Source organism: Lemur catta, chromosome 19, assembly GCF_020740605.2.
Source record: "Lemur catta isolate mLemCat1 chromosome 19, mLemCat1.pri, whole genome shotgun sequence".
In the NCBI taxonomy this organism is placed as follows: Eukaryota; Metazoa; Chordata; class Mammalia; order Primates; family Lemuridae; genus Lemur; species Lemur catta.
The window spans coordinates 1,148,410-1,162,557 of NC_059146.1; the positions used below are offsets into that span (position 1 = coordinate 1,148,410).

The 14,148-nt window shown below is 41.8% G+C and overlaps 1 protein-coding gene across 5 annotated transcripts in view; it reads right to left on the reverse strand.

The window, feature by feature from the left end:
* ATP8A1 (ATPase phospholipid transporting 8A1) overlaps nt 1-14,148 on the reverse strand; it is a 179,858-nt gene that overhangs the window by 76,969 nt on the left and 88,741 nt on the right. For all 5 annotated transcript variants that reach the window (XM_045531741.1, XM_045531738.1, XM_045531736.1 and 2 more), the window contains 2 exons: nt 11,229-11,313; nt 8,530-8,669 (listed from right to left, as the gene is read on the reverse strand). In XM_045531741.1, coding sequence (XP_045387697.1) covers nt 8,530-8,669; nt 11,229-11,313 — 225 coding nt within the window. The remainder of the gene's footprint in view (nt 1-8,529; nt 8,670-11,228; nt 11,314-14,148) is intronic.

Here is a 14,148-nt window from a genome sequence, read left to right on the forward strand (position 1 = left end):
ACCAGGGAAAATTAATATAAAGGACGAAAGATGTAGTAGGGCCGGCATGGGGCGCTGAGGAAAGTCACAAGCAGGTTACCATGGAGTGTGTTGGTGGTTGTGATAACAGGAATTTCTAAAAAGGGTAATAAAACATTTCTGAAAATTCAGCAACATTACAATGGGTCTGCTTTGGTGCCTAAAAGGGAAACACTCCACTCAAACAGTTCTTTAATTTTCCCTTTCTCCTAAGAGCTGCTTGAGAAAAGAGCTTATTAATTTTAGTGGTGGGCTCTGCAGACGTCTTTCCTCTTGTCCTGGTGTCATTCCTTGTGAGATTAAGATCTTGAGGGACAGGCTGTTCTGCCTCTGGAAATTAATACCTTTAGCTACAAAACGATCGTTAGAAAAAAGATTCGAACTTGGCGTGCTTTTCCTGAGCATAACACAAGAGTGTTTAGGCCATAATCAATTTCATCCCAAATATGTATTACCTTACACAGACGGGCACTAATGGGCACTGTGGGAATTACATATTCAGCAAGTGTTGAAACGTGGTAAAATTCCCAGGGCATTTATGGAATTAAAAAAAAAACAAAAAAACTAAACACTAATTTTACTTTCAAAATGTCACCATGCCAACAGTTATGAGAGTTTTAGGTTGATTATTCTTAGATATAATACAGATTTAGTTATCACTGAAAAATCATGAAATAATATTTGTTCACCTAAGTAAAGCCTCCAATAATCTTATTTTCTCTTTCAGATGTTCCTAATGTATGCAGGATTTTTAAAAAGGCATGTAAGTATAAAATTTCTACCCTACTGAAGATAAAAAGCTTCATGCAGAGTATTTAAAAACCTCATGTAGAGTCTGGTAAAACACATTATAATAGATTCAGAAAGTTTGTGTTTTCCCCAATAGATGTATATTTTGCTAAATAACAGAACCTCAAAGTGACCTATTTCTATATTAGCAACTATTCTGTCAGTGCTTTGATGATGTCACATTTTTAAAAAAGTTTGTGGTATGTTCCTAAATGAGAAAAGTATAATAATCAAACTCATATCAACTTAGGCTTCAGATTATGACATGGGCTACTGGGCAGACATTTCTTTAAAGACAAAGAAGTAATATTGTTAGGCAAAAGCAAAATGTCACCTCTGGAGTAAATATGGATAGATACTAGTAACGTGTATTAACCTTTACTTTATTATGTAATAAGGTTATGACTAGGAAGATGATGAAACAGCAAGTAGCATTTCCTGAGCAGAGAAAATGGACCAGACACTGGCTAAGCATTTTACATTTATTAATTCAGCTAGTAACTTCAGAGAGGCTGAGTATATTATCTAGGGTCAAACAGAGGAACAGCTGAGCTATGACGATTAAGAAAACACCAGGAATGAAAACATACCCAGAGGAAGCAAATGCGGAGTAAAACTGAGTTGGATGGAAAATCACCAGGTTTTTAAAAACATTTGTCTTTGCTCTTCAGCCTTTATTCGCACTTTGTTTCTACGAATGCATTTCGGCTGCAGCCCTGAGTCATCCTTGCTGGGTGGACTTATTTCCTCATTGCAACTCACTGGCCCCTGTACAGGTGCACACGCTGCCCGCGTCATTCACAGATACACCCTGGACAGCTCAGATTTACTGTTCAGAAAGTTCGCGAGTGGCTGTCCAGGGATGGATTAGGAAGAATGAAGGCTGTAAGACCAGCGAAGAGGCTGTTGCCATCATCATCCTATTTGGCTTGAAAGTATGGTGACCCTGGAATCTGGACGTGCCGTGGGACTCTCAGCCACTGCACAGCACAGGGTCTCAGAGTTGGCTGGGCTCCTCTCTGCTCTGTGTCCCATGGGGCATCACTCTTATTTAAAAGAAAACATCTTGGGAGGCTGAGGAGGGAGGATCATTTGAAGCCAAGAGTTTAAGACCAGCCGAACAACATGGCAAGACTCTGACTCCACAAAAAATTTAAAAAAAAAGGAAAAATTAACCAGGTGTGTTGGTGTGTGCCTGTAGTCCCAGCTACTTGGGAGGCTGAGGCAGGAGGATCGCTTGAGCCCAAGAGTTTGAGGTTGCAGTGAATTATGATCGTGCCACTGCACTCCAGCCCAGCAACAGAGTAAGACCCTGTCTCAAAAAAATAAATAAATAAAAGAAGAAGAAGAAGAAGAAGAAGAAGAGAACTTGTATCTCCTTTCCTTTCAGTTTAAGCTGGGCTACCGCATCAAGACCAAGAGGATTAAACCATCGGAACGGTTTAATCCTTTGCTTGCTTCTGGAGAATCATGCAACCGGTTAATTTTTCCAAGGCCAAAAAGTAGGTTTTAACTTGGTGTTTTTCAAACCACAGAAACCACATTTGAACTTACAAAGCCAAGGGCTTAGCAAAGAAGGCCAGAATTCACACACCCAGCTGAAAGGAATCAGGAGTTGAGAGGCGACTGGGCGTAACTTGCAAAAACAACACATTCATCTTATCTGCGTTGAGAAGACAGGCAACATCCAGTGTGGAAAGATTACCAGGAAGCATCGTGAGGAGGAACCTAACATGCCGGAGAGGAGGAGCCCATGCTCAGAGATACAAGGAAATCTTAAGTACTTCAAACAAGAAGGTTCTAAAGACCAGTTGCGGGAAAATACAAACAACACATTTCCATCTTATTTTTCAAGGAAAACAGAGTATGTTGGATGACGTGCATAGAAGCTGCCTCAGTAAACAGACAGATCACGCCAACTCATCCCCCCGCCCGCGTGCCGATCTAGGGATTATGCAACTGCACACTTGATTACATTTTATTTTTCAGGTCTGCAATATTTTGTACACACTCTTGCTTTCTTCTAAACCAAGCAGGCAGCATAACATGCAGATTACTAACGTGGGATTTGGAATTAAGACAGAGCAGGGATTTGCATCCTTGCTCTGCCAACCACCGGATATAGCTCCATCAGCAAGTACCTTACCTAAGAATCAATTTCTACAACAGGCGGATAAACCTAATAACAGAGCTGTTCCGGGGATGAAATTAGATCAGTCATCTCAAATTTTTTTGAGTAGTGTATTTAAAAAAAAATGTTGAGTATTTATGACAGCTACATTTTTGTATGATGTATTTGTTCTGCTAATATTAATAAATTATGGGCATTACAAAATGTGAAAACAGATTATAAAAAAAGATGAGATAAAACATAAGCAGAAGTTCTAACATTTTCTTGCTCACTGCAGTGGAATATCTTGTGGACTCCACATTAGAGACCCTTGAACTAAACATACAGGGTAAAGAGTGGTAAATGCCCCAAAAGTGGCAGGTCTGATTAGTAGACGAGTTGACTAACTGCAAATGTTCTTAAGCAAATAGTAAAGCAGGAAACTACTGAAATTTTAAACCACAAAATCACCAGTCTATTATGTAAATTTTCATTTAGTCCATAGTACAAATGAAAGCGGTATTTGTGGCTACTAAGAATAGATGTGGTAGTTTTATCTGAAAAAGCGTTCCATTCTAATACAGAAGTTACTGAGAACTTGGCGATCATAAATGTTCAAGAATGTCCTGTTTCCCATTGAGTTTTATATGTCTTTAGGAATCCTCCAAACCATTTGTTGCCACATGTTGCAAAGGGCGCTACATTGTTGCTTAGTCACACCGAGTGTAACGGCTGAACCACGTTAGGCATCAGGCCGTCTAGAAAAATCCCCAAAATGTCAATCATATTTGAGGCAGGAGAAAAGGAAATAATGTAAAAAAAGATCACTGTCCTCTCTTAGTGTCTCATCTCCGTGCCAGGGACTAAGCCCTGTCTGGGATTATGGTTTTTTTCGAGGTCACAAGTTTACTGCCTGTCTCCCATCACTAAAGCAAAGGCGGAGATTTTTCTGTCCCTTCCCCGTGTGCTCAGAGCCTAGAACAGAGCCTGCCACACAGCGGTGCCCAGACGTTCTGTCCAATCTTTCAGCCATATCTCCTCACATTTATATATTAAGTAATTTTGAAGATAGGTTTTATAAATAAGTCTAAACTTCTAAAGAACGCATTCTGTAAAATTATTGGCTTCTTTTCTATTAATAACATATCACTAAATTAATCCTCAGTGATAACACAATTGACACCAGCGCCTTCAGTGTGTGGGAACTATATTATAATACAGGCCAGGCTCGCACTAAGCAAGCACTTACTAAGCTCCAGCTTCTGAATACATTATTTAATTGAATAATTCATTTATTCATCAAACATTTATTGGATGATTAACATCCACTAGACAATCCAGTGCTGGAGATACAGGGATGAATGCGGTGAACACAGTATCTGCTCTGATGAGGCTTCAATGCAGTGGAGGAAATAGGCTAATTGCAAACATGAAATGCACATAAAACACAGCATTGCTGTCTGATCAAACGAGCAGGCGAGATGCCAAAATTGCAGTGTTCCGATTTTACTCTTAAGCTCAGAAATGATCCTCTGACCCACAATCCATTTTTTAAAAAATTTAACAGATAAAGCATTGGATAAGTTTTCATTTCTTAAAAACATATTTCCCAACCTACACCTCATAAGAGAAAAAGAAAAACTTTATCACCAGGGAAATACTGCTTCCATCAGTGTTCAATCTGGACAGGTATTAGAGCTTATACTGTTTTCTACTTTCTGTAATTCTCAAGATAAATGATTGGCTTTTGTAAACAAAGAAGCTATTAATAGGCACTCTATGCAATGCTAAACACATAATTGCATTTGTGTATTGAAGCAAATAAACAGAAATTTTTCAAAACCCTTTTTATACCACGAGGGCATGCCTTCATATTGCACCAATAGCTTAATTATAAAATAAGATCAGAGCCCTCTGTAGTATTAATTTTCAAATGAATCCAGCAGCATAATATGAATATGAGGCAAAAAAACAATCTATGTGCCTTAGCATAAAAATAAAGGGACAGATCAAAGTAAGAAATTTCAGAGAAACCACTGAGAATTAACCACAAGCCTTCAGAATTATCCTGTTATTTACAATTCTTCCTGAGCAAATGCAAATACATTTTTAACAATTGTTTTAAAGACAGTCTGATTTAAAACAAACACAGACCAACACAGTAAGCGGTTTCATAATCTACAAGTATGAGTTCGACTATGTCAACTGTTTTTCAAAAGAACAAGGTTAAGGAAGATAAAAGAGGTCAAGTCTGTTGTCTGAAAGAATGAGACAACTGTAAATTCTCCCAAGTGACGAAGAGAGTCTAAGAGGTGTCACTGTCAACCATATCCAGAGTGAAGTTGCAGTTCTAAGTGGGTCAAGCCAATTGAGGTATGTGATAATTGTAATAATCCCTTTTGCATTTTACTTAATAACTCCAAGAACTTTCTCGTTCCGGAACATTTATTAAGTTCCTGGTAATAAATGTCACCTCTTGGTGCATTTAGTAACAGAAAAAAGAAAAGAGGTGTCAGAAACTCATTTCTGAAACAACTCCCAGCATTAGAATTGCTTTACTACCCTGAAAAGTTTGCCATCTGAATGCAAGTGTGGAGGCCAAACAGAACAATCTGGGAGGAGTGACGATAACTACATTTTATAGAGGATTTGAAAGTCCCAAACCCTCTGGTTTCCCAGTGACCTCACTTAGGGGTAACAACACCCGAGGACTTTTCCAAGCCCCCCATGTCCTCCTTCCTGCAGTGCCCCAGAGGGTGGAGGCCGTGGGCTCCAACTAAAGTTTAAGAACAGAATTTCTAGTTTGAACAAACAGTAATTTGGAGGGGTGAGAGTAGGGTTTAAAAGTACAAACTTCATGTTGCAAAGATTTCACTTCTCTTGTAACATATTAAAAATACTGTTTTCAGGAAAAACTCTACAAATCTTCCAAATTTTGAGTGTCTTTAACGTGACACTACCATTACCGTGTCAATGGGATTTTATATCATCAATTCAAATACGTTTGCAAATCCTGCAAGTCACCATGATGGTGTTCTGATCTTTTATTTTTATTTTTTTATAGAATCTGAGGCTGATGTTCTGATCTTTCGAGAAGCTCATTTTTCTAAAAGGTTCACACATGGAGGTAATATTTGGTTGTCAAACTGTGCTCAGTGGAACCCCAGAGTCACAAAGCCCCTCCTGGACCCCCATGAGCACAAGGCAGAGGCTGGGGGGACAGCTGAGTGGGGGCCTCTCTCCACCCCCCACCCTTTAGCCGGAGCGGCTCTGCTTTCCTCGGTGATTCCCACTACGGTTCAGGCAATAGTTTGTTCGGAAAATGGGTTTTGCTCTTTAAAAAAAAAAAAAAAAGATTTGAAAACTGCCCTCATTGTTCAAAATTTTAGTCTTAGATGCTAAGTCCAATATCATGGTCTGCGTAAAAATAGATTCCAGTCACATCAAAACTAGACTGCATCATCAACACGTCTCAGTTAAAGGAGAGAAGGAAGAAGACAGAAGCGGATGAACCCGAGGACGGTAGTGGCTAAATTTAAAGCCAGGGTGACAGACTGGCAGAACCCGACAGGCCCAGACCTGCCTCACGAGGGTGGTTTTAATGGAGTCAACCGTGACTTCTACCGAACACTCCCCCGGCTGATTATCACAAAGGATGGAAGCTGAGACCAAGACAGAAGTGACAGCTCTGGCTCTAGATATATAATTATAAAAACTCTACAGTCCCCCAACGATCAAGGTTGGCAGAAGCACTTTGCAGAAAAACAGCTTGGTTGCAGGGACCCGTATGTCATTTTGTCCGTTCTTTTTCCCTACAAAGACTTGGGGTCTCTTCTAACTAGTAACATCCTTTGAGGCCCATTTTAAAAGCGACCACCTCTCTGAAAAGCTTCCTTCGGACCAAGAATCTGGGTCCCTTCAGAACTGCTCACTTGGGAAGTTTGCTCAGACCATGGCACCCGGGGGGCTGCGGCCAACCTCCCCGTTGGCTCGTGCACCCCCAGCACCGGCTACATATTAACCGTTTACCGGAAGTTAATTAAGTGGATAACTGGATGGAACCGCAGTGTCGGGACCAGGGTTTGGAACAGGCTGGTGGAGTGAGGGACCCAAACACTTCATCTTTCTGGGTCTTGGATTGTTCAAAAACAGAGAGAGCATGGCTTCTCATGAAGTAAAGAGGAATTAGCTATAAATTCCCCTTTTTCATTTATTTTAGGTAAAAGGTATAAGGGAAATTTCTGTATTTGGAAACTAAAAGAAAAATACATATACTTTCAGTTTCCTCTGGCAACTTGTTTCAATGTAACTCTCGATCGCCATCTGCTGGAAAAGGCTGAACATCTATTTCAGTTAAAAGCTGGAAGTCACAAGGCTTTTAGCCAGATATTAAACAACAATGAGGATAAAAGTTAAACCTAGAAATTGTAAGCTATGAACTCTAGGACATCCAGAGAGTAAGAATGTTGGGCACATCAAACATTCAACTCCAGATTTTCTGCGCTGTGAGAAACGGGAAACAAACAATTTCATATATTTGGAATCCATTTTTAAATATATTTTTATTTCCACTTACTGTATATAAACTGTATCTCATGAGCATTATGGGAAAGGTTTTACTACATTCTGGCTGTGTAGAAAAGGGGACAGGAAAAAAAAATCATTTCCAAACAGGATAATTTAAAAAAATTTTTTTAAATGAGTAAGAAAAACGAAAGATTAAAAATTAATACCATTAATGCTTTAAGACGATATGTCACTTTGGTTGGAGAGACTGAAAGAGATTATAGTTATGATCTCAGATTATTTCACCACATAATACCCTGAAGATATAATCATATATAAATATGTTAGGAAGCAGCAAAAAAACCCTAATGCTCCCCCCACCCAAAAAAATGAGAGAGAGAGAGACACACACACTGACTCTGACTCAGTGAGTCAATTGCTAACAAGCCCCCTACTGCATAGACCTAAAATCTTGGGGGGGGGGGTATCAAGCTGTAAGGCACCATATAGAAATGTCTTCTTAGAAGTAAGAGTAACGTGGGATGAGCAAGTCTAAAGCTCTAAAGTACAGCACGAGGACGACAGTTAACAATAGCAGATTGTATTCAGGATTTTTGCTAAACTCATAGATCATAGCTGTTCCTGCCACAGGAGAAAGAAACAGGGTAACTGGGAGATGACGGATATGTTACTATGTTTCACTATAGTAACTGTTTCACTATATACACTGACTCGTAACATCTCACTGTGTACCTTAAATATGCACTATGAAATTAATTTTACAAAAGGAAAAGCAAACGTGGCTGCCAGCCAGCACTGCCTGTGAGTGGCCCCGTGCTGCTGGGAGCACAAGCTCCAGCCACCTCCCGGGGACAAACCCCAGGGCCAAGCCAAGGGTCACCCCGCAGAGAAGGGCGTAGAACTGAGCCGCTACAAAAAACTACATGCAAATATAAGGGGCGATATCGAGATATCCATCGGGAGGGGATTAAACAGGAAGTGTCGTGTCAAGATATTTTGATTTTTGTCCCACTGGTCCCTTGAGTAAAGACCGAAACTTTCTGGAATCAAGACTTTCTGCGTGATCAAAAGAGCCATCCACGTACCTTTTCGATTAACTCGTAGCTCTCTTCGAGCTTGAGCAGCCTGTTCTGCACGGACGTAGAGGCTCGCTGGTACACGCCTCGCCACTCCTGGAAGTCGTTCTCCGAAATCTCGGCCACAGCGAAGCATAAAGTCCTCAGCCCTGGGAAAGGCGGCACACACTCCTCAGCGCACCCAAGATTTACCCAGAAGTCTACGGTCTGCATTGTCATTTAACAAAGTCTCATTTTGAACAGACCGGTGCAATTCAAACAACATGCTGAAGCCCAATTCAACTGCGACAACATCTTAGTATGAAATGTAGGTTACTATTCCCCCGGCCTTTAAAACTGTCACCCTGCTTATAATCCACAGCCCTTTGATCCATCTTCAACGCCTAGGTAAAGTTTTCTAAAATCCTAATCGTATCAAGCTATTTTCTTTGTGTGACATCTATTTTTTCCCCAGGATGAAATGTAAACCCCAGAGCATGGCTCACACACATCTCACCAGGTGCCTTTAACCTGTTCCCTGCCGTTCACTTCCCTACATAAGAGGGTCCTCACACCAGCGGGTCCCCACTTCTCCCTTTCACGTTCCCAGACACCTCCCCACCGTCTGCCTTGCACGTACTTTGAGACTCGGCTCCTAAAATCATCTCTCTGATGCACTCTCCTGTCACCCAGATCTGACAGGCAGAAATCCCCAAATACACAGTGTCACTGTATGAATGACAGTGTCTCAGACAGGTTTTCCTGTGGGTCTCAAGTAGATTAAGCCCCTGGAGGGCAGGTGTGCAGAATTCTTCACATCCGTAGCTCCAGTGCCGAGCACAGTGGCTGACCATAGAGTGGCTTCACAGGTGGTTATGGGGCCGGGAGAGACCCCACTGCGGTCTACGGGGAGGACCACCTTCCTCTTGCTGGGATACAGGACGGCCTGAGTTACTGCTCTCTGCCCTTGCACATGTGCAGTAACAAGAGTCGAAGGTTGAGGGACAGTGGCGGGAAAGGCCAGTCAGCAGACACGCCCTGGGGACACTCAGACCCGGTGTCCAAGGCGACCTCCCGCCAGGGCTGGGCACCTGCCGATTTCACAACTCGTTTCCCTCCAGCCAGAAGAAAGTCGATGGACTGGAAGAAGGGAGAGGGCAAAGCACCTCAGTCATAGGAGGACGCGGGTATCTGGACGCCCTCTCTCTGCTTCATTTAACTCCTAGAATGACGGGGACCAGATGCCAGGCTTAGTGATCTCACGACAAACAAACAGATCCAGGGACACACGTCAGACGCAGGAAACCAAGAGCGCAGGGTGAGAGTTGCCCGGAGGACTCCACCTCCCTGGAGAGGAGGAGGGTTGGCTACTGACAGCTCACCGAGTGGCACTCACATCTCCAAGGCCATATTGGGACATGTTTCTCTTTGGGACACTTGGCTGTAAGAGTTAGTCCAGGGAGTCGCAGAGTAGAGGCAGCGTTCAGCCCAGGGCCGGGAAGGGCGGGTGGCGGCGGGGCCAGGCCAGCTCACATCCGGCCGGAGTGAGAGGAGCTTGAGCAGCACAAGGGGAGAGGGGAGAGGGGAGAGGGGAGAGGGGAGAGGGGAGAGGGGAGAGGGGAGAGGGGAGAGGGGAGAGGGGAGAGGGCCGGTCTCCCGCAGGAACAGAGAGGCACCGGGCAGCACGCTGGGCGGACCGCACCCGCCACGTCCACCTGAGGCCGGGCCTTAAGGAATCTGAACTCCATGGATGTATGTGTCCCTGCTCTTGCGTTTTGGCGCAGAGTTAGAAGATTCTTCGTGTTCTTGGTTTTCAAAGACAAGAGGTTTTGTTTGTTTGCTTTTTGTTCTCCCTCCTACCCTGCTCTTCCAGTGCTTTTAAAAACATTCCTATCTTTTCTCTGCCTGGACTGAGAGGAAAATAGGTTTGATTGGAGGTCAGGCTTGGAGCCTGGCAACAGTTCCAGCCGAAACAGGCAGGAGGGAAAACCGAGACGGGAGATTTAGATACGGCTGTGACCACCGCTGTCAGGTTCAGAGATGAGACTCTACAGATTCTTGTAGTAACTGACCGTGATGCTCAACCACCTTCGCTTCCTTTTGTCTAACCTGGACCTCCTCCCTAGACACGCACCGTCTGCCGCACACATCACCCATTCAGGAGGGCGAGACCCAGGGCTGAGCTTGTTTACCACCGATCGATTCTCAGGTCTCACACGGAGCCTGGCGTATCGTAAGGGCATAACAAAGTCTCGAGTTGTAACTAAGCTGAATAACTACTTTAACGGTTACATAAGTTTTTAATAAAAAGTCTTGAGTTGAAATTAAATTGCACAACTATGCTAATAGTTTTTAGATTTATTTCTTCTCTGTCTAATTCAGATCAGAATATCTCAGTCCTTTCACTCTTACTTCTTTTCCTAACATAAAATTGCTCACGATACAAGGCAAAGTACCTGAACCGTAAGTGGTACCCATTCTAAAAAGTGAAAAAGATTTACAGGCCCTAGCATCTATCACATAGGGACAAAGTTTTTAAAAATACTGTTTTAGAAAAGTAAAAATAAAAATACTAAGTGGGAACAGCATGCAGTACAATTTAAATTATCAACAATAATCGATATCTTACTTCAGAGATCTCTAAGTAAAACGGTAACAGTAATCCTGCGAGATATCAGAAGACCATTTCTTTTTATTTTAATCATGCTTTACTGCCATATTACACTCACCTTCTGTAGCAAACTGCTCTAAATGTTTGAGGGTAATTTCTTTGTATTTTGAAGTCTCTGCCAGCCGATCATAAATTACAGTGTCCTGGAAAACAAGCAGAAGGTATAAAATGCACTTAATCAAGAATTCTGAGTGCAACAGAGCTGATGTTGGCAACATCCTCAGTAGCAAATCAGTACAACAACCCGTCATCTTTTAGCATTAGTTTTAAAGCACAAAATATTTTCATTTAATAATACTGTTTCCCTAGTGACACTAAGAAATAAGGTTCTAGTCCTGCATTTTCAACTTTCTTCTTTCTCAATCAATCTCTAGTTGTTCCAATGCTCAATATCGCATCGTCTATTGATACCTCACCTGCCGTTCACACACGCTGCAAAATCTGCCCCAATCCCGGAAGGTTCTGCAGAAAACTGCGCAGTGTCCGTAGGTGCTACAGGAAGAATGGCCCAGTGTGGGCTGGACTGAGCTAAGCGGAGAGCTGCTCCTGCTCCGGACTCCTTAGGATTTTTAAAATGCCAGTATATGTGGTGGAGCTTGAAGCAGGCTATATGGCATGTGACCCAAAGTCATTAGATCACAGAACCCTCAAGGGTTACTGGTGCTCACCGAAAACCAAACTTTAAGAAACAGAACTCAATCCACTCAGAGGACCAGTGGGTAGATTGGGGAGAACCCTGGACAAATCTCGAATTGCCATAAATAGCCCAATGTTTCTGATTGAGTCACTTCAGCCTTAAGATTCAGTTTACTTAATCTGTAAAATTCAATCACTGGATATTTTTCAGGTTCTTCTGAGCTTTAACTTTATGCACCACTTAGGTGTCTCTGGTTTTTGCTCTTTTATAAATTGCCTATTATTCCTTTAGTTATTATCTGGCTTTGGTTTAATGCTTTCTGAATTTTAGTATCCAGCCTGCATGGTTTTATTAGACCAGGAAAAAATAAATCATTTACCTGCAATTACTTTCTCAGTGGTATTACCCATTTTGGGGTCTCCAGTCTCAGGGCTGAGATTTGGAAGCAGACTAATGGAGTATGATTTAGAACCCTTGAGAGAAACAGAACTCGGTGACCTCAGAACAGATGGAATATTCCGGGCCCCAATTATGAATTTCTTTTCATTTTTCAGTGGCTGAAGGAGAAGGGGAGCAAAGCAAAAGGAAATGATAATTTCCCCTCATGACTCCTTCCTGAGAATGAAAAGTAGAACTTATAAACTCTATTTTTTTTCCAGAGGCTAATAAAATTTTCAATGAAAACAAGACAGGCCACCTTAAAACTAAGAACGCTTTTAAAAAATTAAAATAATGACAATAAAAGTGATAGGTAATAAAGTGGAAAGATGAGATTCTGCAGCGTATCCAAACATTCTAGTGGAAGAAATTGATGCTTAGAGAAATTGAGTTTTCTACCTTCTTGATAGTGTCAAGAAAAGCAGAGGAAAGGATGTGACATTCTGCGACAAATGTCTAGTCTGTTTTTAAATGACAATCACAACTGTCTGGCCATGCTTACACGGGAAAAATCAATGAATACACACACTTTTCCACCCACAGTAACACTCCTTTACTCAGAGGCTACATCAAGTTTTTGGCAGTTCACCGTTCAGGACCAACAAAGGCTTCTTCACAGGCCCAAAAGCACGTTTGTGCCCTAAGATCACACTAAGAACCTACTGAGTCTACATTCCACATTTGTAGACACCTCTCACTGGATTTAATTATCTGGCCCATGAGAGATAAAAGGAGGAAATCCTGAGCTGGAGCAAGAATGGCACAAATTAGAGTCACTGCCCAGAGAGTCCAGGGCTTCGAGGAACGTTAAACCCATGATTAATAATTCCTCTTTGGTGAATTTCCATTCAAAAAGTTGTGTTTTCTTATTTATCTTTTAGACTGCAGTTCAAATAATGGTCTGCCCTCACGCAGAGTGAACACAGGTTTTTGGACACTTACCCTATTTGCTAAGTGAATAAAACATTTGATGCCATCCTCAACCATCCTGACATGGCACATTGGGTGGAAAACCACACGAAACCACGTTGCCAAAGAGAGACCGCACGATAAAATGCAAGCGTCAACCATAACAAGGTAGCCGTAGAGGTTAAAAAAAAAAAAAAAAAAAAAAAAAAAAAAGGCCTTACACAAGTTCTTACACACTATGATTTATACTGAAGTTATCTAGATAATCCTGCTATAAATTAGCCAATTGCGGTCAAGGAATCTGACTTTGTCGTCGTGTAAAACAATGAGGCGAGACTGACCTGCCCCATGAAGCTCGGCCCCTTTTGAACCAGACCATTTGCCAAAGGCATGAGACACGCTCATACTCCAACACAGACATTCTCCGTGCTCGTGTGCCCTTCAGAATCACGTGTACTCTGTCTCGGAGGTGGCGGTAAACTGCTAAAAGTAACTAATTTCAGATGTGGTTTTTGTATACGGCACAGAATTTTGTTTCAGGGCCACCTAATTTGAAATTTCCAGTCACTTTAAGGCCCCTAAAGCGTTAAGTTTATTAGTCAAGTTTCTAATTTCTTCTCCGGTATGTAAGTTTTGGAGTCAGATTCTCGTTTTCTTGAATAAATTAAATTTTATCTGTGTAAATGTACTTTTCCTAAGTTGGGTCCTGTTACAGACATAAATTACATTGCATACTTTTTTCATTTAAAAATTAACAAAGCAGGACATCTTCACTGCAGAAAGTCTAGAAAAACAAGAAAAGCCACCCATAAACACACACAGTCACTGTCTCTCTGTGCTGTCTTCCAGGTGAGCTTTCAACACTACCTTCCAACTCATGGTCGTACTCCCATCTCTTCAACCGTGTCTATAAATACTCTATTTGCTGATGTTTTAAAAAAAATTATTTACGATTTCTAATTTACATGTATCCTCATTTTCCCTCCACTTTCTT